The sequence below is a fragment of the Aulonocara sp. 'chitande type north' Nkhata Bay genome, linkage group LG9, assembly GCF_057382095.1.
Source record: "Aulonocara sp. 'chitande type north' Nkhata Bay isolate Kocher_YH1m ecotype deep benthic linkage group LG9, A_spYH_male_GT1.1, whole genome shotgun sequence".
Classification (NCBI taxonomy): Eukaryota; Metazoa; Chordata; class Actinopteri; order Cichliformes; family Cichlidae; genus Aulonocara; species Aulonocara sp. 'chitande type north' Nkhata Bay.
In genome coordinates, this window is record NC_141352.1 from 33,584,460 (window position 1) to 33,611,672 (window position 27,213).

General features: G+C 41.5%; 5 protein-coding genes across 6 annotated transcripts; 2 read left to right on the top strand and 3 right to left on the bottom strand.

Annotated features, from left to right (window-relative positions):
* Positions 1–1,194: 1,194 nt before the first annotated feature.
* Positions 1,195–9,383, top strand: LOC147322623 (transcription factor 7-like 1-B). Of its 2 annotated transcripts, XM_086307189.1 has the most exons (5): positions 2,449–2,520; positions 5,649–5,860; positions 8,328–8,424; positions 8,594–8,750; positions 8,886–9,383. In XM_086307189.1, exons 2-5 carry the CDS (start codon positions 5,836–5,838, stop codon positions 9,018–9,020), a joined length of 414 nt encoding a protein of 137 aa, XP_086163315.1. In that variant the 5' UTR covers positions 2,449–2,520; positions 5,649–5,835; the 3' UTR covers positions 9,021–9,383. The 2 variants fall into 2 exon arrangements, with proteins under 2 accessions (XP_086163316.1, XP_086163315.1); XM_086307190.1 differs by lacking the exons at positions 2,449–2,520; positions 5,649–5,860; positions 8,328–8,424 and adding exons at positions 1,195–1,239; positions 1,333–1,485.
* On the bottom strand, positions 1,656–7,467 carry LOC147322624 (serine/threonine-protein kinase pim-1-like). The gene is made up of 9 exons (XM_086307081.1): positions 7,254–7,467; positions 6,605–6,847; positions 6,318–6,470; positions 6,102–6,196; positions 5,917–5,964; positions 5,595–5,813; positions 4,422–4,602; positions 4,165–4,335; positions 1,656–4,075 (listed from the first exon to the last, which is right to left on the bottom strand). The coding sequence occupies exons 1-9, from the start codon at positions 7,312–7,314 to the stop codon at positions 3,984–3,986; spliced, it is 1,263 nt and encodes a 420-aa protein (XP_086163207.1). The 5' UTR covers positions 7,315–7,467; the 3' UTR covers positions 1,656–3,983.
* Positions 9,384–14,354: 4,971 nt separating the features above from the next.
* LOC147322625 (uncharacterized) lies at positions 14,355–15,733 on the bottom strand. Its single transcript, XM_086307098.1, has one exon. It carries the CDS (start codon positions 15,594–15,596, stop codon positions 14,355–14,357), a length of 1,242 nt encoding a protein of 413 aa, XP_086163224.1. The 5' UTR covers positions 15,597–15,733.
* A 3,201-nt stretch (positions 15,734–18,934) lies between these two features.
* On the top strand, positions 18,935–22,090 carry LOC147322626 (uncharacterized). The gene is made up of 3 exons (XM_086307212.1): positions 18,935–19,079; positions 20,052–20,648; positions 21,000–22,090. Exons 1-3 carry the CDS (start codon positions 19,062–19,064, stop codon positions 21,675–21,677), a joined length of 1,293 nt encoding a protein of 430 aa, XP_086163338.1. The 5' UTR covers positions 18,935–19,061; the 3' UTR covers positions 21,678–22,090.
* A 3,392-nt stretch (positions 22,091–25,482) lies between these two features.
* Positions 25,483–26,705, bottom strand: LOC147322627 (kinesin-like protein KIF1B). The gene is made up of 5 exons (XM_086307149.1): positions 26,481–26,705; positions 26,249–26,382; positions 26,087–26,148; positions 25,847–25,992; positions 25,483–25,668 (listed from the first exon to the last, which is right to left on the bottom strand). Exons 1-5 carry the CDS (start codon positions 26,502–26,504, stop codon positions 25,483–25,485), a joined length of 552 nt encoding a protein of 183 aa, XP_086163275.1. The 5' UTR covers positions 26,505–26,705.
* Between the last annotated feature and the right edge of the window lie 508 nt (positions 26,706–27,213).

Sequence of the window (27,213 nt, forward strand, 5' to 3'; positions counted from 1 at the left end):
TTGGAAACGAGAACGGCCTTTAGTGAAGGGGTAAAATACACCATGAATAAAGCCATAGAGTGAATGGCTGCCATGGTTGCAGAACAGCCTGATTTAATGACAAGAATGGGGAAGAGTGAGGTGAAGTGAACCACAGCCACAAAACACGGTCAGACAAGGCGGCAAAAGGGCAGTGATCTGTCCGTCAGTATGAAGTTGGTGTGTGCTTTGGTGAACAAAAACTCCAGACTGGTAGCAGGAAGATGGGAGACTCGTGTTTCACTGGAATAGTGGTGAATTAAAACATCCTTTGTTGGGGACATTTCGGTGTAAATGCATCCATACAGGCAAGACAGAGGCAGACCAGACAGTGAAGAAAACAAGGCAAACATTAGAAATATAAAAACGGAAATATAGGATGAGTCGGGGATGAGTTCCTGCCCCAAGTGGAGGAGTTCAAGTATCTCGGGGTCTTGTTCGCGAGTGATGGGAGAAGGGAGCCGGAGATCGACAGACGGATTGGGGCTGCAGCTGCAGTAATGCGGACGCTGCACCGGTCCGTCGTGGTGAAGAGGGAGCTGAGTGTAAAAGCGAAGCTCTCAATTTACCGGTCGATCTACGTCCCTACCCTCACCTATGGCCTTTACATGACTAACGTCCCCTCTTCTCCCTACCTCACATTAGCCCCCATCTTTCTTCCAGGTGGAAAAGACCCGTCACCTTCTGGGAGTGGCGGCTCCCGTGGGAACAGCTCCCACCACCAAGTCCCTGAGTGAGTCTCTGTCCCCCAGCGTGAGCTCCAGCACTCTGTCCACGTCCACCTCCGCCTCCTCGCAGATCTCCAGCACCACCTTTGAAAGCGTGAGAAGGAGCTGGCCACCAAGGTGAGAAAAACGTGGGCTTAGTGGGCGTTCTTGTTGCTGCCTTCTTCCTTCTCTGCTCGGTCTTGTTCCTGTTGTGTTGTAGTGCCTGCGCCTTCTGACACACACCTTCAATACTGAATACAACCAGCTGGTGAACAGCATCAGTGACTGCAAGGTGAGAAATAATACAAAGAAATAAAAAAATAGCCTTTCTGTGTCACATCAGGGAGTTCCTATATTGACGTCTACCTCATCCTGCTGTTGTTTCACTTCAGCTTTCTCTCATCTCACCGATCGGACGTGATCCATCCGTGACGAGCTTCAGCAGTGCCACCCTCACCCCTTCCTCTACCTGCCCCTCTCTCTCGGACTCGCGCTGTGGCTCCATGGGCCAGAAGTAAACATATTTTTAGGAACATTGACCTCGATCTGCAAAGGGTTATTGACAGGTTATCCATTTGATTCTAACTTGGTGTGATTTGTGTTAAAGGACCCCTGAGAACAGCTCACGTGCCTCCAGTCCCTCCTGCTCAGACTGTGAAAACTTCCCGATGGTTCCCACTCTGGAGACCTCCTACCTTGCGCGGGCTGCAAAGAACGAGTTCCTGAACTTGGTGCCTGATATTGAAGAAATGCGACCAGGGTGAGTAATGCCATATTAACCCAAATACTGTCACTATGACATGTGTCTCACAGACCAAATGTAAGTCGACACTCATGTTCTCTAGTTCAAGCAGAAATGATGTGGATCGATTCAAATTCCTGAGCCTGGATGATTTCAGCTGGAAACAAACCAACTCTGCTTCTTCCTCAGATAATTCAATTCAATTTTATTTATATAGCGCCAAATCACAACAAAAGTCGCCTCAAGGCGCTTCATAGATACAGAGAAAAACCCAACAATCATATGACCCCCTATGAGCAAGCACTTTGGCGACAGTGGGAAGGAAAAACTCCCTTTTAACAGGAAGAAACCTCCAGCAGAACCAGGCTCAGGGAGGGGCGGGACCATCTTCTGCGACCGGTTGGGGTGAGAGAAGGAAGATGGGATAAAGACATGCTGTGGAAGAGAGACAGAGGTTAATAACAGATATGATTCAATGCAGAGAGGTCTATTAATACATAGTGAGTGAGAAAGGTGACTGGAAAGGAAAAACTCAATGCATCATGGGAATCCCCGGCAGCCTACGTCTATTGCAGCATAACTAAGGGAGGATTCAGGGTCACCTGGTCCAGCCCTAACTATATGCTTTAGCAAAAAGGAAAGTTTTAAGCCTAATCTTAAAAGTAGAGATAGTGTCTGTCTCCTGAATCCAAACTGGAAGCTGGTTCCACAGAAGAGGGGCCTGAAAACTGAAGGCTCTCCCTCCCATTCTACTTTTAAATACTCTAGGAACAACAAGTAGGCCTGCAGAGCGAGAGCGAAGTGCTCTAATAGGGTGATATGGTACTACAAGGTCATTAAGATAAGATGGGGCCTGATTATTTAAGACCTTGTATGTGAGGAGCAGGATTTTGAATTCAATTCTGGATTTAACAGGAGAAATCTGCTCTCTCTTTCTAGTCCCTGTCAGGACTCTTGCTGCAGCATTTTGGATCAGCTGAAGGCTTTTCAGTGAGTTTTTTGGACATCCTGATAATAATGAATTACAGTCGTCCAGCCTGGAAGTAATAAATGGTAAATGCCCTGTATTTATATAGCGCTTTACTAGTCCCTAAGGACCCCAAAGCGCTTTACATATCCAGTCATCCACCCATTCACACACACATTCACACAATAAATGCATGAACTAGTTTTTCAGCGTCACTCTGAGACAGGATATTTCTAATTTTAGAGATGTTGCGCAAATGGAAGAACGCAGTCTTACATATTTGTTTAATATGTGCGTTGAAGGACATGTCCTGGTCAAAAATGACTCCAAGGTTCCTCACAGCGTTACTGGAGGCCAAGGTAATGCCATCCAGAGTAAGAATCTGGTTAGATACCATATTTCTAAACTTTTCAGGGACGAGTACAATAACCTCAGTTTGATCTGAATTAAGAAGCAGAAAGTTAGCGGCCATCCAGGTCTTTAAGTCTTTAAGACATTCCTGCAGTGTAACTCATTGGTGTGTGTTATCTGGCTTCATGGACAGATAGAGCTGGGTGTCATCTGCATAGCAGTGAAAATTTATGCTATGTCTTCTAATGATGCTGCCTAGGGGAAACATGTATAATGTAAACAGAATTGGTCCTAGCACTGAACCCTGTGGAACTCCATAATTAACCTCAGTGTGTGAAGAGGACTCTCCATTTACATGCACAAATTGGAGTCTATTAGATAGATATGTCACAAACCAAACTGTACACTGGTAAACTGTTACAATAAAAAAGACCGTAATTTTCTTTACTCTTCTTTATTTATGTAACTTTTGTTTTCACTGGCAATTTAGTATTAGGTTAGGACAAAAAACAAATTAGGAAGGTTAAAGACAGAACATTACTAGATTGTGGTTTTAATTAAAATGTAGCCTTTGACAATGCTGAACACATGAGAAGCTACTTTAAGGCATATCACCCAATTTGTAATATTGCTAAACATTTCTTAAGGCAGACGAGTCATGCTGGCTGGGTCAGTGTCATTTTTGTTGTAATTGATGTCTGGTTTGTTCTGTTCCCTAGTGATGGGTAGGGATGGGTACCAGTATCCGGTGTTCTGACATAATCCTTGAAATAGTAATAACACAGTATCCTCAGCAAAGATGAATTAAACAAGTTTTATTTTAATGGAAGTTTACTTCAAGTCTTCAGATTTTTACTGTCTTTTATTTGATTACTTTAAAGTATATGATTACATTAGAGTAATTAAATAAAGACAGTTTTGATGGAGCTCCTGAGCCAGCCCAAGCTCTCTATGAAGACGAGGAAAAACTCCCCTGGGGGGGCCAGACTGACGGGAAGAAACCTCGGGAAAGCCCATTCAAAGAGAGATCCCCTTTCCTGGGATGGCTGGGGGGGGTTACAGGAATTCCAAAACACTGAAATTTAAAGTGGGCCAATTAAAAAAAATTATTTCCTGAAAAAAAGAAAGGTAATTCATACATCACACATAAATGATAACGTCTGAATTGTGTGTGTTTGTGTGTGTGTGTGTGATAGGCTTATCTCAGCCAAGTGTGATGCTGTAGCTCCTCCAGCGTCGGCCGCGTCTCCGGGACTTTGGTTAAACACGCGTCCAAGAAATCCCGGCAGTCTGGAAAGAAAGGAAAGAGAAAAAACATGAAGATGATAGTTCCAGTGGTCCAAGCCATCAGTCAGTCTTGAAGTGTGACGTTTTCTTACTTTTGGACAGATGTCTTTTGAATTTCAGGCGCTTTTTGAGGAAGCTCGTGGTGTTAAAGTCCCCGGCATGAAGCGCTTCGTACAGAACCACTCCCATTTGCCATACCGTGGTGGGTCCACACCTGTAGCAACTGCGCCCGTACCACTCGGGAGGGGAGTAAATTTCTGTACCTAATAAACAGACACAATTGCAATTTCTTCTAAAACAAAAGGCGAAAATTGTGACATCTGTGAAGAGCAAGAGCAGAATATGTTACCATAGAAGACGCGGTACTGCGACTGCTCCTTAACAAAGCAGCTCAGTCCAAAGTCGATGATACGAACACGCGGTACATCTGAGCCGGTCTCAATTAGAATGTTCTCACTCTTGATGTCCCGGTGAAAGATGTGTTTATCCTCCAGGTGCTTCGCAGCATCAACCAGCTGCTTCAGAATGACCTGGAAATAGAGCAGGGCGATATGACCAAAAATATTTATCACGATATACATTTGAAAAGTTGTGATAACGATATAACTGACGATATAACTGACACTAGACAAAATACTTTACAACGCCACAACTTTATTAGTGCAAAAAACCCCATAAATGTATTTTCACTTAAACAAGCAGCTGTTTTTTTATGTGCATTAAAGTTATATAAAAATGTAACAGTGCAAATGCAAATTCCTCGCTGACAGTTTAACCAAAAGGCATTTCCAGTGGAAATTGGCCGACATATCCTCAGCATAACCATGTAAAATATCCACAAAGCTTAAAAAGAGGTTATACACACACAATACGGTAATATCACGTTGAGGTGCAGTACGTATCACTCCGCGAGGCGCCTGCCTACGATAGCCGTAATGCTCCGACAATCCACGGCAAAGTCGCCGTGTACATAAAATCGTTTTGAGGTCAGTAAACACAACCAGAATTCATACATAAGGCACACGGGATTATAAGGGGCACTGTCGAGTTTCAGAAAAATCAAAGGATTGATTTTAAGTGTGCCGTATTTTCCAAACAACACGGTAATAACGGCGGCCCGCTAGCATGCGCTACCAAAAATCGTGCTTTGTTGTGTATCTGACGGACGAAAGCTAAACCAGTTCCACACCACTAAAGTTGCAGCATTTTTACAAACCAGTTCTGGTTCATCCGTTTCATTCAACGATCCACTTTTGCTCTTCTCTTTCTGCGTCACCGCCATCTGCGTATGTAAACATAGGCACTGCGCATGCGCGTTTTACCTATTCTAGCGCGATATTTCATTTTCCTATCGTTGCCCAAAATTACACCGGTATTACCGTGAATGGTATGATATAGCCCAGCCCTACCTGGAAACGATGAAAAAGACAATAATCAATCAATGGGTTAATGTTTCTCTAATACTCTGTGCTTTGATTGAATGATGTACAGTCTAAGACTCTTCTAAGGCAAGTCAACTTGCCTTGGCCTTGTCCTCTGGCAAAAATCCTCCATTTTCTTCTATGTATTTATCCAGGTCCACAGCGGGGACAGGTCTCTCCATCACCAGGATCAGCTCTCTGCCAAAGTCAAACCACTCCAACAGAGACACTGGGGCTGATGTTTCCACTGATCCATCTGCTTCAGCTGCAAGCTTCAGCATGATGGCAACTTCCACTGACACATTCTTCCCGTTATCATCCTGAAATATTTCAACAAAGTGGATGATGAGGCACAGACGTTCCACAGGTGAACGCTGCATGCAATCCACTAATGTAAAAACAATTCAAGTCTTGCACATTTACCTTCACTTTGCAGTACACTTTCCCCTTTGGGATGTGTTTGATGGCCACCTAAAAGACACAGGGCATTGATGAGCATTTCCTCAGTATGACATCATTAAAGGTGTAAAACAGCATACATCTCAGCTTACGATATTATCCCTTATCTGCATTACTGCCTGTCTTACTACCACCATCTGAACACTTACTGGTAAATGATCCTTTATGCGGTAGCCAGCAAACACTGCTCCACAGCCTCCTTCTCCAAGCCGGTGCTCCTCCACGTATCTTGCTTGGAAGTCACCTAAACAGACAAACACAAATTGGGTTTTACTACAGCTGTCACACAAATTACTCTCTGCTGTACCCTAAATGTTCATTTTGCTCTTCACCTGAATATAAAAGCTAAGCTGCTTGCTACTTACGTTTCTGTTCAGCCACTGACTTTTTGGCAACGGTTTTGGTTTTGTCCTGGTCCACGTTCTTTTTCTTAGGTGGGTCCCTGGTGTCTCCCGCAGCTTTCCTTTTGCCAGCCTTTTTGTTTTTACTGCAGCTCTCTGAAATCTCTATGCTGCAGTCTGCAGATGTGGAAAACACCAAAAGCACATCAGCTTATTAGATAATAGACACAAATATCTCCCAAACACTAATATCTTCAAACTAGCAACCAGATGTACACTTAATCTACCCCTCACTCAACTAATTAGCCTACCTTTACCAGTGTCCAACCAGGAAGATGCCTGCCCCTTGTCACCGCTCACATGCTCAAGAAGTTTACGCTTTTTTGCTGTATTGGTTGTCCCCGCTTCATCTTGTTGGACCTTTCGCTTGACTCCCCCGACCACATGAGCATCTGAGCTGGTGGAAGGACCAGCCTGCTCAGTGACCCTCCTTCTTTTTATGGGGGTCGTTTTTTCAGGACTGGCCTTTCTTTTAGCCATCCTGCTCTTACAATCTATAAACAACAACAACACATTAGTGAAAAAGAGCGCTCGACATCAGGACTAGAAGGATTTTGATGTCATTGAATTTTAAATTAGTATTGCTTACAATATAATAACAAGTTTATCCTTTTGATAAAAAACACCAACACGAGTCCATACCAGGTCTACTAAGTCTAGATACTGATGACACTTGTTGCTCTGTTTTCACTGCTCAGTCCAAGAATAAACTTGTCACATTATTTTACCAAAAGACAAAGTGCCCCAGTAACCTTTCTTTGATTAGACCTGTTGCACTCAGGTTAGTTTCAATCAAAACCAGGATTTAAATCCTCTAAAAATGAATCATTTTATACACAGAGCCTCAACATTGTTAGAAATGTACATTCTGTTATTTAGGGGATTTTATTTTTTACTTACTTTGATCTCCTGGATCTTTCTTATCTGCCTCAGTCGTAACTTTTCTTGTTTCCTTTTTCATCTTAATTTTTAAAATAGAAAATGTCACCTTAATGAGTGAATAGTCCTTCAAATGTCTGGATGCTTGACTTTTCTAACTAAGCTGTATAAGTCAGTTCTGTAAGTGAGCTTTAAAAGTAAACTCCGGAGTCTATGGCAACACAACATTAGAACCTTGCCTTTTAGTGACATCACTAAAAGGCAAGTAGTTTAAAGAAAAACACTCTGGCATTTCATATAATTCAGTAATTTCACATTAAACTTTCTTTCATTATCCTTTCATTATTTGTTTAAAGACTTGATGTGTGGATGCTACTATGAAGACTTCTAGTTGAGCAAACACTAATAAACACTGACTAGTTTATCTGAGATAAAATATAACACTTTTTTATTAAGTCAGTGTTAACTCTGTTTTTTTCTGTTAGGATCATTCAATAGTATCAGAAGAGAAAAGAAAAGTATGTTTTGTTTTGTTTTTTTTCTTCAAGATCTGTTCACATGTACTTAGCAAGAGTGAGTACACAGCGTTAAAAAATGGTACTTAGTGTAGTGAGGAAGGCGAAAAGCAAAGAGAGCATATGAAGGTAATATTGAAGAAGGCGCAGTTTTGAAGTGGTGAAAGGCAAAGGCATGAGTGCAAGCGTAATAAAAGGTAATAGGAGAGATGTCGAGCAGGCGGAGGACTTGGCTGGAGCAGGAAAAGGCAAAAGGGGAAACGCGAGTGCACGTCTGAAACTTCTTCACTGTCAGTGAATCCTAATTCTTAAGACTAACTAAGAAGAATAAATCTATGTATGAATGTCGTTTTGAGCACATCTCCTCTTTCTACTGATCAATTCTTCCACCTAGTGGATAGATGATAGTATTGCAGCTTGTCTCGTCACCTGTTGTGTGTTTTGTGTGCTCCAGAACCTGCGTCCTGTTGGAGTACTGTACGTAAAACACACAAACACTGGAGTGAACACAGCTGCTGAACATCTCTATATTCATAACTTCTTCCTGTTATCTCATATCTGTCTCCCTTCATCTGTGTAGGAACGGTGTACAGATGTATGAGTATGTCACTCCTGCTCCTCCACCTAACACCTCCACTCCAAACTAAGTTTGCTCTGCTGCTTTGGTTCACTGATCTGCAAGTATCTGTCATTTGTTTGCAGATGTCTGCAGGAATTATTGTAATGATCCATTAATGGTGCCTGATTTCATTCAGTTTTACAGCTTGTCTCGTGTTTTTGAACTGCTTCCCTCACAGTTGTACACAGTGCTAACATGTGCTCTTACTCTGTGTTTTATTCCTGAAGAAAAAGAAAGTGCCCAGCCCAGCAGGATGAAGATGGGCCATACGTCAAGAAGCCTCCAAATGCCTTCATGCTCTATCTCAAAGAGCAGAGGCCAAAGGTCATTGCTGAACTCAACATCCCTGAAAATGCAGCCGTAAATGCAGTGGTGGGACAGAGAGTAAGTGTGTAACTCTGCATACATTTATGCATCTGTTAATGTTGTCTGCTCATGTTTTTGCATGTGTCCCAGCTGTCCTGTAGTTATGTGTAGTAGCAGTGCTCACAGTGTGTTCTTATGATCTTCTGTCCACAGTGGAAGTCGCTTTCAAACGACCAGAAAGCCAGATATTTCAAGCAGGCTGAAACAGAAAGACAGAATCATGCCAAAGAGCATCCAGCCTGGTCGACCAAAGAAAACTATGTATGTCCAACAATAATTTCATTATAGACGATTGGACTGATTTCAATTGAATTAAACTGTTACTCCTGTTATTTCAACATCTGTCTTTGTGTAAATAAATGAAAAAACAAACAAAAGATGCTTCTGTCATAAGTTACAGCAGGATGAAACAACCTTCATGTAGTTCTTGTTTTTAACACTGCAAACCTTCTTTAGTTCTTTTGTTTCCTTTCATATTCAGCACACATCTGTCAGTGTCCACTAACTGTCAGGGAAAAGCCAGATAAAAACACTGTGGGGTCTTTTGGGACACGTGCTCGTTGGGTTTACTCATAGATATCAGAAATGATCTGTTCTGTATTCAAAGGATACACGAAGGACGTTTGTATTAAATGCAATATAGCGACTGATCATATGCTGCTTTCTTTGGGGGCTTTTCACCAACATGTTACACAAATCCAGTTTCTAACTGAAAAGAAAATCCTTCACCATTTTCTAATCAAATTCCCTGGTTTCCCATGTCAGAGATGTCATGGCTGAAAGGATCATCGCATATTGAGCTCAAAGCTAAACTCTTGTGTAGGGCCTCTTTCCATGTTGTACCATTCATTTTAAAAAGTCCTGGTAACAAGAGACAGAGGTGACTTGATGTATTACAGTTACTTCCCAATTTACAGAAATGATGTGACTTCTGACATTTTCCTAGCAGGAAATGTGCTACTGTGGGACACTGAAAGAATAAACAGCAAGGCACGTTTTGTTTTAATAACTTTTCTTTACTTCATTTGTATGAACTAGGTTTACCTTACAAAATCTTATACTGTATATAATGTTTTATGTTTAATTCATGTCAATGTCAGCTCGTGTTTACTCGGGTGAGCAGTACCGGCCCACAAAGAGAATGCTCTTGGTGGGTTTATGTCGGATGAAGAAGATGAAGTGATGGTCAAAGAACATTTCAAAGCCCACACTGAGAAGTTGTTCAGAAAAAGAAGTTGAACCTGACCAAGATGAAATCCAAAATTGGGAATTAATTGTTTTATTGTATTATTTTTAATGTCACATATGGTGCTGTGTAATCCGTGTATGTATTATGTGTCTCTGCTGATGTGTTTCATGCCTCACTTTCATTTTACTGTAATTAGGCTAGTTTTAAGTTTCTTGAGTATTCTGATAAGGATACTGTGTAGTATGATTTGCAAATGAAGAGGAATCAATTAGTCTTAAATTAATTGACTAAGAGAAATGAAGCGTTGGAAGAATGTTATGTTGATGACTATGAGGTTTCTGGGGTTTATTCAATAGAGCAACAACTGTGTGGGATCTTTATACAAATTCTTATATTCTATTTAGAGCTTGCTTTAAAGTATGTTAGCAAAAAAACAGCGCACGCATTCGTTTTCACGATTTTTGTTCTTCTTTAGTCATTGGGTCTTTTTAGGTGGTACCTCCAGGTACCACAAGGGGGAATGTGGTGGATTTTTGTGTGATATGTATAACTATACACTATATATCTATGTGCACTGAACATATATATTTTAACTTTCATGTAGAGTCTTAAGCACAAGACATTTTGCTTCACCATGTTTATTAAGGTGGTGCAGTAACAGGGCAGTTAATGCTGCTGAGAGTTCTCCTGCCTAACTCGCTCTCCAGCTAACTAACCTTCCCTAACGTCTTTCATGCAGCACATGTCTGTATCTATTTTTTCTACTCTTTTACAGAGCATCTTTTTGACTGTCTTGATTTTAATTGGATCTAAAAGGGTTGGATCTCCACATCGTTGGTGGAAGAAGATTATCAGGATGGCTTCAAAATTTGCGACTACAGCCCCTCTTCTGTGGAACCAGCTTCCAGTTTGGATTCGGGAGACAGACACTATCTCTACTTTCAAGATTAGGCTTAAAACTTTCCTCTTTGCTAAAGCATATAGTTAGGGCTGGACCAGGTGACCTTGAATCCTCCCTTAGTTATGCTGCAATAGACGTAGGCTGCCGGGGATTCCCATGATGCATTGAGTTTTTCCTTTCCAGTCACCTTTCTCACTCAGTATGAGTTAATAGACCTCTCTGCATTGAATCATATCTGTTATTAACCTCTGTCTCTCTTCCACAGCAGGTCTTTTATCCTGTTTTCCTTCTCTCACCCCAACCGGTCGCAGCAGATGGCCCCGCCCCTCCCTGAGCCTGGTTCAGCTGGAGGTTTCTTCCTGTTAAAAGGGAGTTTTTCCTTCCCACTGTCGCCCAAGTGCTTGCTCATAGGGGGTCATATGATTGTTGGGTTTTTCTCTGTACCTATGAAGCGCCTTGAGGCGACTTTTGTTGTGATTTGGCGCTATATAAATAAAATTGAATTGAATTGAATTGTGTTAACTTGTGTAGTTACACAAGTTACACAGGCAGAATGCCGTGTGAACACTGTCTCCAGGTGGAAAACAGAATGAGCGATACACCTGCTGTCAGGCCTGCAGGGTTTCTCCCTGTGATGTTCTTCTCTGTCTTGTGGTTGACATTTTTTTTTTTTTACTGGCACAAATAATTTGTGGGGCGTCTTATTGTGACACCTGATTGTTGTAGTATTTTTAAAATGGCTGTGCAAAAAAATAAAAATAAGAACCCCAGATGCATTGCCTGCATTTTTAGATGAATAGTTGTATATAACATTATTATTTACAAAATTTTTGTTTAATTTTAATTTAAAAAAATTACCACTTATATTTGCATTTCAAGTTATGAAAATAATTTACTAAACATGTCTGTGGTTTTTATAGTAAAGAGAAAATATAACTACTACTAGGGTTTTATGTGTTTGTGTGATTTCAGACCAGTTGTTTTAATAACTGTAAATTTGGACGTGTGAGGTTGTGCTGAAAAGAATGATACCAAGAAAGACAAGGTAAAAAAACAACAACAATCAAAAGCAGCCAAAAATGGCCAATTATATTTTGGACCTCAGAATATTGACCCAACAAATCATGAAAAATGAGGTTTCAATAATTGTTTGTGACAGTGCAGCTTTCTGGCAGTAGTAGTAGTCAGTACAATTTGATTTTTTTCTAACAAAAACAGTATGAAACTTAAGTTAGACTTGTGTTTGGAAATGAGCCCCCGCCCAGTGTTGTGTAGCTTTCTGGATTTTATACTTATTGGTTACATATTTATTTATTATACAGGCTATACAGTACACACATTTTATGTAACTGAAATGTTTAATTATGTGGGCTATAGAAAATAATTAAGTTATAGACCATATTTATATGAAACATATGCTTAATGTATATTAATCATATGTAACACCTGCATATGTCTTTAAAACAAGGCTTTGATTTTGCCACCCCATTTGATTTCCATGCCAGCCTGGAAAAATTTCTCTAGATCCGCCCCTGGACCTGTCCTGGACCAGCAACACCAAATCAGTGACTAAAAGAGCTCAGCAGCGACTGCATTTTAAGAGACGACTGAAGAAGGTGCACATCCCCAAACCCATCTTTAATACTTTCTACAGAGGTACCATGCAGAGCATCCTAACCCGCTGCATCACAGTCTGGTATGAAAACTGTCATGCGTTCAATCGCAGAGCCCTCCAGAGGATTGTGTGGACCGCACAGCGTGTTATTGGCAGCTCTCTACCCAGTCTACAGGATATTTACACCTCACTGGGAAAGCCACTAGCATCATGGCTGACCCGCATCACCCTTCCCATCAACTGTTTACCACACTTCCCTCCAGAAGACGACTGCGTCATCAGGAGCAGGTCGGCAAGATTGTGCAATAGCATTTTCCCCCAAAGCAGTTTGGCTCCTGAACACCATGGTTCCCTCCTCCGCACTGAAAACTTCTCCACACACTTCTTGGACTACATAATACTCTCCTCTAATTATTATTACTATTATGATGTGAACATTTTGTGCACTTAAATCTTACTGTGCTAATGACCCCTGCATCAGCACCTTGTTTGGAATAGCAGTGGAGAAGACATAGATTCAATGCTGCAGACGTCTGAGCAAAGAAAGCTTCTAGAAGAGTAAAGACTAGCTAGAAGAATGAAGATTCACAGAGTAAATGTGAAAATTCATCACAGGGCTCTATGCACTTGATTAACTGACCATGAGCAAGTTTGCTAGTCTGGAGCATTCAGATCCACCACAAAGACTGTTCAGTGCTCACAGAAACTGCACAATACCCAAGAGCTGCATCTGAGCCTCTACAGGCCTTAAACAGCATGTTAATGTTCAAGACAGTTTAATTAGAAAAAGACAAAACAAGTATGGTTGGTCTGGAAGGGCCGCCAGGAGAAAGCTTCTTGTCTCTAAAGAGAACACAACAACTCAGTTGAGGTTTGCAAATTTGCCCTTGAAAGCTTCTGGAGCAACATATTTTTAAAAGATGAGACTAAAGTGGAGGTTTGGTCATAATGCACAGCAGTAACTTCAGCAAAAATCAAACACAGCACAAACACCTCAAATCCACTGTCAAGTACGCTGGTTCAATTGTGGTGATTTGAGCTTGTTCTGCAGACACAAGCAATAAGCACCTTGCAGTCCACGAACTCCTCTGTATGCCAAAGTTTTCTAGAGTCAAATGTGAGGCCGTCTGTCCAACAGCTGAAGCTTCTCCTAAATTAGGCCATGCAACAGGATAATGAGCCCAAGCACAGCAGCAAATCTACTGCATGGAAGTCCAGACCTCAACCTGACAGAAATGCTGTGTATAAAGAAATGCTTGCAAATGTTGATGAATTGAAGTTATTGCTGCTAACTGCTGCTTCTGTAACCGACTCAATCATAGAATGATTATGATATTGAAAAAGACAAATGCCTGAATCCTAAATTGTGGATATCCTTTTGTTGTGATCTAAAATGTAACACTAAATGTGATTAAAACACTAAAAATCTGGACTCTTGGGCTCAACAACTGTAAGGATCACCAGCCCGAGGAAAACACAAAATACACATGACCCGGTGACAAAGACAATTCATTCTTGAATGAAGACATTGATCTGACTTTTTAAAATTTTGCCAATTGTGTTTATTATTAAATTATTGAGGAAATAGAAAGGGGGGGAGGGGTTGTAAAGAAGAAGGTAAAGGAAAGGGATAGAAAGGAGGAAAGAGATAGAGGAGAGAAAACCCCAACAATCCCCTCTGAGCAAGCACTAGGTGTGACAGTGGATAGGAAAAACTCCCTTTAAAGGAAGAAACCTATGACAGAACCAGGCTCTAGAGGAGGCAGTCAACTGTCGGGACTGGTTGGGGGGTGAGGGTGAAAAGAGAGAGAGGGGGGGGAGGGAGGGAGATGGGACAGGTGATAGCAGTTAAAGGGAGACAGGGGAGGGAGAGGTGTCAGGAGAGAAAGGGAGAGAAAGGGAGAGGAGAGGTGAAAATTAAGATGGAACAGACGAGGTGACATTAGCAGTAGAAAAAGTAGAAAAAGTAGAAAAAGCAGGAGTGTCCCTCCTCCAGAAGAAGCAGAAGCGTTTTTTCTTCTTTTCCATGAGCTTTTCCACGAGCACTTTTTTCTCTAGGATGAGGGTTCTCAACTGATCGATTGTTTCTGCATTCTCCTGCTCAAGTCTCTTGCATGTTTTCTCCACTTCTTCTAATTTGGCTTGTTTGTCTTCGAGCCTTTCTTTCATTTCTTTAGATGTTGCCTCCTGCATTAGCTTTGCCTCGTGCAGCTCTGTATAACTCTGTTGTAATTTGTTGTGTGTGTCTTCCAACTGCTGACTTCTGCTCTCGATTTCTTGAAGTGAACACTGCAGGTCTTCGTTTGTTTTCTCTAGTTGTTGCTTTAGCACCTGTATCTCAGTGTTTTTGCACTTCACGTTGTCTGAAAGTTCCTCGACTTCTGTGTTTTTTCTCAGCATTTCATTGAGCTTACTCTGCATCTCTGAGCATTGGTTTTGCAGTTTTTCCTTTTCCTCTTCCAGTTCAGGTGTTTTGTAGTTCAGTTTGTTATAAAGTTCTTGCAGGTTTTGGTTTTTCCTCTCAAAGTCCTGGAGAATTTCTTTGTCTTCTTTCTGCTTTATTTCCTGTTGTTCTTGGTCTTGAAGCAGCTCTTGATATTTGTGCAGTGTTTCATCAAGCTTTACCTGCAGCGCTCCGTATTGTTCCTGCACACCTTGGAGTTGGCACTGCGTGTCTCTCTGGTCCAGTTTTTCTTTCTCTTCAAGGATTTCTTTATTCTTTTGCAGAGCTTCATCAAGCATTACTTGCGAGCCTTCGTTGTGTTTCTCGATGTTCTGAAGTTTGCAATCCAGATGTTTCTGTTTCATGTCTTGCTGTTCTTTCTCTTGAAGGAAATCTTTATTTCTTTGCAGTGCTTTATCAAGTTTCATTTTCAGCGCTGTGTATTTTTCCTGCACGTCTTCAAGCTTGCAGTCCGTTTGTTTCTGTTTAATTTCTTGTTGCTTTTGTTCTTGAAGCAACTCTTTATTTTTGTTCAGTGTTTTATCAAGCTTTACCTGAAGCGCTTTGTATTTTTCCTCCATGCCTTGGAGTTTGCACTGCTTCATGTCCTGTTGTTGTTTTTCTTGGAGGAGTTCTTTCATTTTTTGCAGAGCTTCATTAAGCTTGATTTGCAAGCCTTTGTTGTGTTTCTCCATGTCCTGGAGCTTGAAATCCATTTCCTTCTGTTTTATCTCCTGTAGCCTTTTTTCTTGAAGAAACTCTTCATTTGTGTGCGGTCTTTCATCAAGCTTTACTTGCAGCTCCTGATTCTTTTTGTCCTTCAGCACTAGTTTTTCTAGTGCTTTATCAAGCTTTGCTTGGAGCTCAAAGTTTCTTCCCTGTCTAGGAGTTCCATTTCTTTCAACTTTTGAATATCTTCCTTTTCTAGAAGCTGGTTGAATGATTTGTCTACTTGATCAGGAAGTTGAATTTTGTCTTCCTGATCACAAAGAGGAGAGTTGGGCTTTACTGTTTTTTTTCTGTTTTCTCTGAGACATGTTTGAATCTGTAAACTGTCACTCTGTTTATATCTGAATTAACTAATTTCAAGAAACTGTTGCAATTACCTGGACTGCCTCAGCCCAGGTGATGTAACATTAGCAGACAGAGGGTTTGATGTTGCAGAATCTTTGGAGCTGTGCCATGCTGAACTGAAGAGCCCAGCTTTCACCAAAAGGAAGAACTAACTGGGCCCTAGATTGCCCAATCAAATCTCTTAATGCCACCTGCCCTCTCCTACATTAACTGTGGGCTCACCTTGTAGAACAGAGTTGAGTGTGGAAGAAATGGCAAAAAATATGGAGCTGAAAAGCTGAGAGAGAAAAAGAAATGATAAATAAATCAATGTGTCAAATTAACTGACATGTTAGCTGGTAGAGTGCCCACTGCATTATATATATATCATCTCTTTTTTATAATAAATAATCAAAAACTTTATTTAAACTAAGATTTTAAAAAATATGTGCAGTGATTGATGTGCTCTCAGACATGTGCTTCAATCCACACACAAATACAAAACAATCTGACCACACGTACAACTGTTTCACAAACTCTATAAAGCATTCACACTCCAATGGATGCATCAGAAAGCAGCTTGGGATTACAATCTTGTCCAAGGATATTTCGCCTGCAGACTGGAGCAGCCAGGGATCAAACCAGAAAACTTTCTGATCAAAAGCTGACTTGTGCTAAATGCTGAACGGCAGCCAACCCATTTTAGCCATTTAATGAATGTGCCATTTAATCTTGGCTGCAGCCAAGATTAAATGGCACATTCATTAATTACAGAGTTACGGATTGTTACATGGAACTCAAAAGAAATAATGAACCCATCTCGTGTCCTGTGTCTTCTATAGCTGTCTGTACTTTTACTTCCAAAGTTCATCAGCAAACAGTTTGCAGGCCTCTAATTATCAGGCTGTACTCAAGCGCTTGAATTCAACCTAAAAGCTGTGCTGTCATACAGAACCAAGTACCCTCCGCGGAAACTATAGCTAATGTCACAACTGGATCTGATGAGACAGCTATGATTTCTGGACTCGAAGTAAATAATCCTGAATCAATTTATACAACATCAGTTTGTTTGTTTTGCTTTCATAACAAATAGTTTGAGCCATATACAAATACAGAAGTGACAAATGGAAACATATTTACAATCCAAAGTCAGACTAACAGTTTTCAGTAGCACAGTCTTTTATTTACAGTCTGCTTCTCCTGGTGGTAAACCTCTATCACATGTTTGGATTAAAAATTAGGCCTATATAGCTGCTGGTTCCAGTTTAAGCAATATGTTAAAAATACTAAATTCTTTGTAATACAAAGGAAAAAGTACAAAATGAAGAGTTAAAAAAAAAAAAAAAATACTAAATTCTTCATTGATTTGAGCTGTGGGGTTTGCTATACACTGGCAGAAAATTGTAGAGTAAATGGTGAAAACAAACAAACCAAATAACAAGATCCTTGAATTCCATCTTTTTTATTAACAGAAACTCCAACAAATTTGTGCCCAATTGATAATGTTTGGGACATGAAAAGTCCAGTCCAGCAGGTGGCGGTAATGCGCCTTAAAGCTTTAACCGCCAAAAAATACAAGAGCAGAAGAAGAAGAAGCCGAGTTCCCGCTTTATGGCGTTTTTCCCTCCGATTATTGTCAAGACTGATTTAAAGGTAAGCACCGAGCTAATATTAATCCGAGTCTAGTTAATCTTGAGTTTAGCTCCTGAATGAGGCTTTCTGTTGCTCTCCTCGGTGTCTCTTCTCAAGTTTTTGTGAACAAGTTGGAAAAAAAAATCTGACTAAATTGACTCAAGCTGCTTTAAACTAATTTACAGAAAGATATCAGCAAAAGGTTGTGAAACACAGAGAAGAAAAGAATTTATTAGAAGAAAGCTTTTAAATGAGCTCATTGTAATCAGAGTTTCTGTTGTTTTATTAGCCTGTTATTAAGGCTACTTAGCATCTCTGTGGCACCTGCACAGCTTATGAATGCAGCTTGCTAACTAAGCTAGCTAAGCCACCCTTCTTCCATATAAGGTCACTTCCGGCTCCAAAAGACCCAACATGTTGGCGGTAAAAGTGCTATAATGAAATACATTTATGAGAAATGTAAAAATAAATGTGTTCCAGGCTAAAACACAGCTGCCTTTATCAGCGCAAAGTTGTGATGAGGCTTACTCAGATGATGGCTCAGATTTCTACACCCACTCGGATATACAGATGAAATCAAGACAAGTACATCAATACAAAAATTCACAGGATTGTTCAAAAATAATAAATTGCATGAATATAGGAAATCTTCCTCTCAGTGACTGAGTTGTCTCATTGTGTCCTCATTTTTTATAAATCAAGGCCTGAGTAACCCAACCTTAAGTGTTCATTAAGGTTTTTGTCACATAGATAGAAAATAAACTCAGAGATTAAGCGGCTGTTATAAACAGAGTGATTAGTTTATGTAAAAAATGTAGTTTGTTGTTGTTCTGGTTTATGTGCTGAAAATGGTTTTATTTGTGTATGTTCAATGTGTTAGACTTGTACATAGTTAAATATATGATCAAATAATGTTGAATCCTGGATATGGATTTGTAAGCAATGAAATTTGAAATAAGGGGGTAGGAACAAGAAAACTTCATCCTACTCCTTTTCGAGCACACACATTCTGTAGACATAGATATTTACATGAAAACTTGATGATTTTTAAGTTTTGTTATTTTTATTTTTTTCTGTTATTTCAATTATATTTGCATGTTTGAAATAAATTTTATCTATCTATCTATCTATCTATCTATCTATCTATCTATCTATCATTTCTCACGGCACACGTATATTGTCGGGTTTTTTCTTGGCCAGGGCATATTTTAAAGAGGAATTGCTCTCCTGGTACTGGTGTGTCATACTGCTGAATTTGGTATTGGTGCTCAAACCTTTTGTGTTTGTTTCAAACAAGTTGTCCACCCAGGGAAGCTAAAATGTGTTCTGTGTGTTCTCAGATGAACATATGAGACACTTTGACTCTTCAGTGCAGTGTGGAGCTTAACAAAGTTCTGTTTTGTGTCCCAGCTGATCAGGAGGAGGAGAAGAGTCTGACGGAGCAGCAGAGGAAATTTCAGCTACTTGGACTCAGCTCAGCCACTGCAGAGAAAACAATGAGCTCAACACAGAAGGTGACAGATACTAGTGTTAAGAAATACTCCATTAAAAGCTGAAGTACTGATATGTATATTTTATGCTAAACTAAATGAACCTTGTGCAATATTAATGTAATGTAGAAATAATGTATACAATGTATACAATGCCTACATCTTAGACGGTGACGTTGCCTCTAAACATCAAAATGAGCAGGAAGATGTTAAAGTGGGATTCAGCAGGATTCAACCCTAAAATCAGCTGTAGTGGCTCAGTGTGGGGAAAAGGGTCACAGCTCACAATCATTTCTATTGAGAGCTCCAGTAGATTTTTTTAATGTACAGGCTGTGATCAGCTGACCTGCTGCTCTCTGTGAATTCATCCAGATGTCAGCAGATGTTTCACGAGTTGTCCTGGCTGATTTCCTTTCTCTACACTGACAGTACACTGTCTTTATATTATACACTAAACTGTTGGTATGTGGGTGGAGCTCAGTGAATGAATGTCAGCATCATGATCTTAAGTTTAAGTTAATCTCTGCTACACTTGATGTAATCTAACTCTGACATGAGCACCACAGTCACTGTGCACCAGTCACACACTGTTCTTTACTTAAATCCATCACATTACAGTAAACTTGCCTGCTTATCCTGCACTAACCTGCAGAGGATTTTACTGCAGTCTTTACATCACATTGTGAGACAAACTGCACACAAACAGTTTGTGTGTTTGCTGATGTTTGTTGGGCTGATAGAATCGCTGCATTTGAAATTACCTGCCACATAAAAAATATTACTCCATTTATTCTCGCTCGTCTTCTGTATTGCTAACTAGATGTTGAAATACCGCGACCGCAACTTATCAGCACCTGCAGTCGTTCAGGTTCTGGTGGTGTTTGGTGCCACACTCCACCTTCAGGTTTAAAACTAGTGTTAATGGAGGGAGTTTGAAGCTTCAGTTTGTTTAATGACTGCATTTCACTCACTGACTCTGTATCTCTGTCACTGCAGGACCAACGTGGACCGAGAAGTCAGCGCTCTCAGGAGGCCGACAAACCTCACAGAAGCAAGAGAGAGAAAAAAAACACCTGTGACGAGTGTGGGAAGGATTTTACCTGGAAGTTTAAACTAAAACAACATCAGCTCATCCACACTGGAGAGAGACCGTTCAGCTGTGACTTGTGTGGAAAGTCGTTTTCCTGGAAGAATTCCCTGAAAAGACACCAAGTCGTCCACAGTGGAGTTAAAGCTTACAGCTGTGATCAGTGTGGCAAAGCTTTTACTCAAAGTAGCAACTTACAGAGTCATCTAGTTACCCACTCTGGAGTTAAGGCATACAGCTGTGACATCTGTGGAAAAACCTTCAGCCGGCTAGGGTACCGAAATATACACGTACGCATTCACTCCGGAGAAGATGTGTACTGGTGTGATCAGTGTGGTAAATACTTTACAACAGACGCACACTTACAACGCCACATGTTTACCCACACTGAGGAGAGACCTTATCAATGTGACCTGTGTGAGAAGACTTTTAAAACTCCACAGTACCTGAGAGAACACCAACAGATCCACACCAGAAAGAGACTCTACAAGTGCAGTTACTGTGAGGTTTGTATTTTTATTTTATTCTTGTAAGTTCAGTCTGACTGTTTGGAACAAGTCTGCTCATTAAATTGTGTTAGCATGTTAGCACTTCTACTGCACCGAAGAGTAGCTCTGAGCCATTATTCAGGTTTTCATTTCATTTAAGTGTAAGTCAGATGTTACTGTAATATTAAATAAGTATTGCTGTAGTATTATGGTGGTAGTATTGTAGTTATTGTAGCCCAGTAAACTGAGTGTGTTAATCGAAACAGTAAAATGTAATTGGACGTCTGCAGAGATGCTCTTTATTTCAGGCGACTTTCAGGATAAAAGTGTTGAAGGACTGACTTACACTGTCTTTGTGTCTTTGTTTAGAAGCAGAGCGACACAGATGGATCCACTTCTCAACCCTGTCATTGCTGTGGTGGTGGGAAAGACTTTCGTTGTGACATCTGTGGAAAAACTTTCAGTCACCAAGCCATCCTAAAAATACATCAACGTAAACACACTGGAGACAAACTGAAATACTGCAAAGAATGTGGGAGAAGCTTCCCCACATCAGCTGAGTTAAAACAACATGAACTCTTTCACAGTGGGGTCAAGAAGCACCTCTGTGATCAGTGTGGGTCATCCTTCACCACTGCAGGTCAGCTTAAAACACACAAACGAGTCCACACAGGAGCGAAACCATACAAGTGCAGACACTGTGACAAAAGCTTCTCACATTCAGGTAGTCGTAACGAGCATGAACGTACACACATGGAAGGAAACTACAGCTGTGAGCAGTGTGACAAGAGCTTCAGTAATCTCAGTTCATACTCTGCACACAAACGATCCCACGTTACTAATAAACTGTTTCACTGTTACCACTGTGCCAAAACATTCACTTCATCATCTGCTCTGTGCAAACATCAGCGCGATCACGCAGGGCTGAAATCGTTCCCATCACAGGATCAGAGTGAATCTGAAGAGAGAGAAACATCCTCTGGTTTCAGAGTCCAACTTAAAACCCTGGAGATCAGGCTCCACAGAGTTCAGGTCGGCTCTCCTTAAGTTTAAGTTAAAGTTCAAATGAGGCTGTGAATCAAACTTCCTGTAGTTCCATGTTAATCTTTATAAATTGTTCTTCTGTTTGTGTTCAGTCGTTACCTTTTTTTTTTCAGTGGTTGGATTAAAAATCAGTTTTCTGTTGTTTAAGTTTTTATTGAATGTATTTTGTTAAATAAAGTTAAAATATTGTTAAATAAAGAATTGTTTGAACGACAAAGATTTTGAGCCATGATGTCATTTCCTGTATTTCAGAGTAAAGACTGAAGTGACAAATGGAAACATGTTTACAGTCATGGAATAAACACTGATGGGTCATCTGTAGGAAGTTCTATTGCTGACCTGACAGACTCGACCTTGTTTACAAAGAAAGAAAGGAACTGATGACATGTGTCAGCAGAGGCTTTCAGGGTTGTTTAGAGTAGAGCTGATAGTCTTAAAGAGAACATGGCGATTATGACAATTTAACACAATGATCTGAGAAAAATATCTGTTTCTCTCATTTTTACTGTATTCTGATCAAATTTCCAACATTCTTTTAACATTTCAAAAGAAACCTGCAAATTGTCTTTCTTCCACTTTCACACTTGGCCCTAAAAACACCAACATCTGTGCATCACCCTTGTGTCAGTCTAATGAACCTAACATGTGATTGATACATAACACACATTCACACTGGCTGCATATATCAGTCCGGGGGGGCAGAGCAGAACTCTGTATGAATCAGACGCGCTCACATATTCAGGCTTTCCAGAGGCGTTTACCATCAGAAGAAGCAGAACAATGAATCATCAGCACCCTGCAGAAGAACACAGCAAGCAACAACTCTAACAATAAAGACGTGCTGGAGCCAAAAGATGCAGATAGCGAGTTTTAAACGATAACGCACAGGACCAAAGGGGGAGAGGGTAAAAACCCACTGCCTCCTGAGATAAAGATCAGCAAGTCAAGCTGGCAGCAGACGACACAAAACGCTCTCTGGAGGAGGCGGCGACTGTGGAGCAGGCCGACGGAGAGGCGGATCGGCAGACAGGAAGCTCCCGGGGTCCCACAACAAGATGTTGCGCGTCAGACTGGAGCAGGATATCCCCATGTTGGTGACACTGCCCATCGAGGTACAGCCCAACTTGGCAAACCAACCCTTCCCTTTCTTGGACACCACACTGGCTGATCTGGGCATCCAAGACTGAGTCTCACTCCGTGTGGGGACGTTTTTTTGTTTTTGTTTGTTTTTTAAGAAGCAATCATGTGTATATATTCAGCTCAGAGCTGAAGGAGAGGGTGGTTTGGGTTGACACCAAGAAGACCCATCCTAGAGGTACGGCGGTGGGATCCAACTGCAGGGATGTGGTCAGATGGCAGTCTGTGGAAATCAGGTGACAGTGAGAGCAACTTGATTTTCCTATTTTGTCCTTCAGATACGAGTGAAAGCCCAGATGCCAGGAGACAAGCAGCTCCAGGAGGTCCTGTACAGCACCGAGGTCCACACTGACCGCTCCTTCTGCTGCACTGGAATGGATATCCTGCCCTGGAAACAGACGTGTGCAGGTCTAGAAGCAGTTTAAATCCCATACTTTTTTGATCTGTGAGGCTCTTAATGTCACGTCTGCAGCCATGAAAGTCAGCTCAGGGTTTCTTGATTCTGATTTTTCTTTGCTGTGTCACATTTAGCTCATATCTGTATTGCCATGCCCTGAAAACAAGCTGCCGAGCTTTAGTCAGGCTCAGGGACAACGGGAGATCTGAGGAGCAACACAATGAGAACAACTAAAACTGAACAAACTTAACATCTGATTACCTTTTTTATTTGTAAGAAAAAGTTTAACATGAACGCGCCAACTGTCCACAGCAAAGCTTATTATGACAAGACTGCTTTTATTCAGTGATGTCAAAGTGTCATCACTTCATACCTCTGAACTGACATTAGATGTATTGCATACCTTGTTAGAATTACACTGTTGAAGCATTTGTAAAAAGCTTCTGTCCTTGTTAATTTATGTTTTAGGATAAGTTTTTGGGCTGTGTAAGGTCACAGGTTGCATTTCTGAGCAGAGTAGTAAAGGTAAAGTAAGTGTTTTCAAAACTAGCCACTCAGCATGTGTACAAACAGTGAGAAATCTCTGAAGAAAACCGTTTGAAGGAGCAAGAGCACACGTGTTTCTCCACAGGTTAAAGCCCGCTTTAATAATCAATATGAATCAAAGACTTCTGTCAACACAAAATAAATGTAAGGAAACACACTTTCCTGTGCAACATCCAGTTTCTATAACTGACGACAAGCTTGGACCACAGTGATCTAAACTCATCCTCTACATTGGAAATGTAAACAAATGTAAATGTGGTTTTTACTGTACCAGAGCAGGGCTGTGTGTGTAGAGCACAGCCAGGCAGCTGAACACTGTATTGTTCTCTTTTTGGTCCTCTTCGAGCGGGAGACGAGCCACCAAAGCTGGCAACACCGGTCAGTGAACACATTCAGTTTTCAGGCCCCTCTTCTGTGGAACCAGCTTCCAGTTTGGATTCAGAAGACAAGATTTCAAGATTAGGCTTAAAACTTTCCTCTTTGGTAAAGTATATATATAGGGCTGGACCAGGTGACCCTGAATCCTCCCTTAGTTATGCTGCAATAGATGTAGCCTGCCGGGGATTCCCATGATGCATTGAGTTTTTCCTTTCCAGTCTCCTTTCTCACTCAGTATGAGTTAATAGACGTCTCTGCATTGAATCATATCTGTTATTAACCTCTGTCTCTCTTCCACAGCATGTTTTTATCCTGTCTTCCTTCTCTCACCCCAACCGGTCGCAGCAGATGGCCCCGCCCCTCCCTGAGCCTGGTTCTGCTGGAGGTTTCTTCCTGTTAAAGGGGAGTTTTTCCTTCCCACTGTCGCCAAAGTGCTTGCTCATAGGGGGTCATATGATTGTTGGGTTTTTCTCTGTATCTATGAAGCGCCTTGAGGTGACTTTTGTTGTGATTTGGCGCTATATAAATAAAATTGAATTGAATTGAATTATCTGAGGAAGAAGCAGAGTTGGTTTGTTTCCAGCTGAAATCATCCAGGCTCAGGAATTTGAATCGATCCACATCATTTCTGCTTGAACTAGAGAACATGAGTGTCGACTTACATTTGGTCTGTGAGACACATGTCATAGTGACAGTATTTGGGTTAATATGGCATTACTCACCCTGGTCGCATTTCTTCAATATCAGGCACCAAGTTCAGGAACTCGTTCTTTGCAGCCCGCGCAAGGTAGGAGGTCTCCAGAGTGGGAACCATCGGGAAGTTTTCACAGTCTGAGCAGGAGGGACTGGAGGCACGTGAGCTGTTCTCAGGGGTCCTTTAACACAAATCACACCAAGTTAGAATCAAATAGATAACCTGTCAATAACCGTTTGCAGATCGAGGTCAATGTTCCTAAAAATATGTTTACTTCTGGCCCATGGAGCCACAGCACGAGTCCGACAGAGAGGGGCAGGTAGAGGAAGGGGTGAGGGTGGCACTGCTGAAGCTCGTCACGGATGGATCACGTCCGATCGGTGAGATGAGAGAAAGCTGAAGTGAAACAACAGCAGGATGAGGTAGACGTCAATATAGGAACTCCCTGATGTGACACAGAAAGGCTATTTTTTTATTTCTTTGTATTATTTCTCACCTTGCAGTCACTGATGCTGTTCACCAGCTGCTTGTATTCAGTATTGAAGGTGTGTGTCAGAAGGCGCAGGCACTACAACACAACAGGAACAAGACCGATCAGCTCCGAGCAGAGAAGGAAGAAGGCAGCAACAAGAACGCCCACTAAGCCCACGTTTTTCTCACCTTGGTGGCCAGCTCCTTCTCACGCTTTCAAAGGTGGTGCTGGAGATCTGCGAGGAGGCGGAGGTGGATGTGGACAGAGTGCTGGAGCTCACGCTGGGGGACAGAGACTCACTCAGGGACTTGGTGGTGGGAGCTGTTCCCACGGGAGCCGCCTCTCCCAGAAGGTGACGGGTCTTTTCCACCTGGACGAAAGATGGGGGCGAATGTGAGGTGGGGAGAAGAGGGGAGGTTAGTCATGTAAAGTCTGTACTCTAAGAAAAAACTTTTTAGAATAGCACTTTGGTCTTTGAGTTGAAAAGTCATTTTTCCCTCTACGATATTAAACAGATTTATTTCTTTATGAATCTTTTAAGGCCCCACCTCCTGCAGCTGCTCCATCTTCTCCAGCTTCCACTGGTGCTCTAGGATGAGGCTATCTCCTCTGGGCCTCCAGCCGGCCAGGTTCTCCTCTCCACGCACATAAGCCACTGATGTGTCCAGGACCTTCCTCCTCCTCCTCTGCATCCCTGCTCAGGACATGAGCCCTCATTAGGATGAAGCTCTCCACAGAATTATGATAAAACAGCTGCCGTTCTTTAAACATGTTTCATGGCCGCTCACCTGGGCTTCCAGTGTCAGACATCTTACACAAGCTCAGCTCGTAGATCCCAGTCACTCGGTTGCTATAATGAAGCAGAAGTTTTGAACAAGGAAACTTTGTAACAGGGCAGATATCTTTGATTGTGAAACAGAGATGGCCACAGTGCAGCAGCCCAGATTTACCAGTCAGGAGTTTTGGAGTATCCAGTCCCAAAGAGGTTCTTGAGAGAACGGGGTGGGGAAATCTTGGCGTCTCGGGAGTAAAAGACCGTGCAGATGTCTTTGGTGATAATGGCAGGCTGGATGCAATGGTCCAGCTGCAGAGAGGAGATAAAGGGTGTGTGTTAGACACGATGACATCAAGAGACTTAAAAACACGTACAAACAGGTACAACACGGCGGAGCAGCGGCTGACCTCCAGATACGCAGATAAGGTCATGTAGATCTTCTCTCCGTAGGGAGTGACGCGGTTGAGCAGGAGGGAACCTTTTAAGGGTGTTTTTATTTGTGCTCCCTGGCCTGGAAATAAACGGTTTCCGATCAGACCTGCTTCATCTTTGTGCCCTTGGTATCTGACTCGCTTGCTCCCCCATGCATTTTAAAAGAATCCTTCTCTTCAGCATGAAGTTCTGGCTCAGCTTTAGTGTCTGCGTTACATGTACACAAAGACAGAAACATTCAATGATAAAAACACACAGTGGAATAAAATTGTAAGACGTCATCAGTTGATGCAGTTTAAGGACACTTGTTCTTCTGTGCAGTCTCACCTGGAGCTCACGCTTCTAGTTCATGCCATCATCACCAAAGATTCTTCAATTAATAGTTTAAAGATGTCCATGAATGCACTGCTAACTGCTCTTCACCCTGATAAAAATCAACATGCATTTAGAATAAGAAACACTTTTACAAAACCAAAAGCTTCACTGTACTTAGTGATTTATACGTCTACAAAACAGGTTCAGTTTGTAACTGAGAGAGCGGCTCAGTGGCGCTGAATTATATTTCCAATAGAAACACAATTTCATATGTTGTAGTAACAACACACTGCCACAAGATGGCAGCCTAGGCCTACTTTACCATGCTGTTCCAGTAAAAAAGAAAAAGTGACAGAGCCTTGAAAGAGTGACAGAGACACTTTTTATGAACTC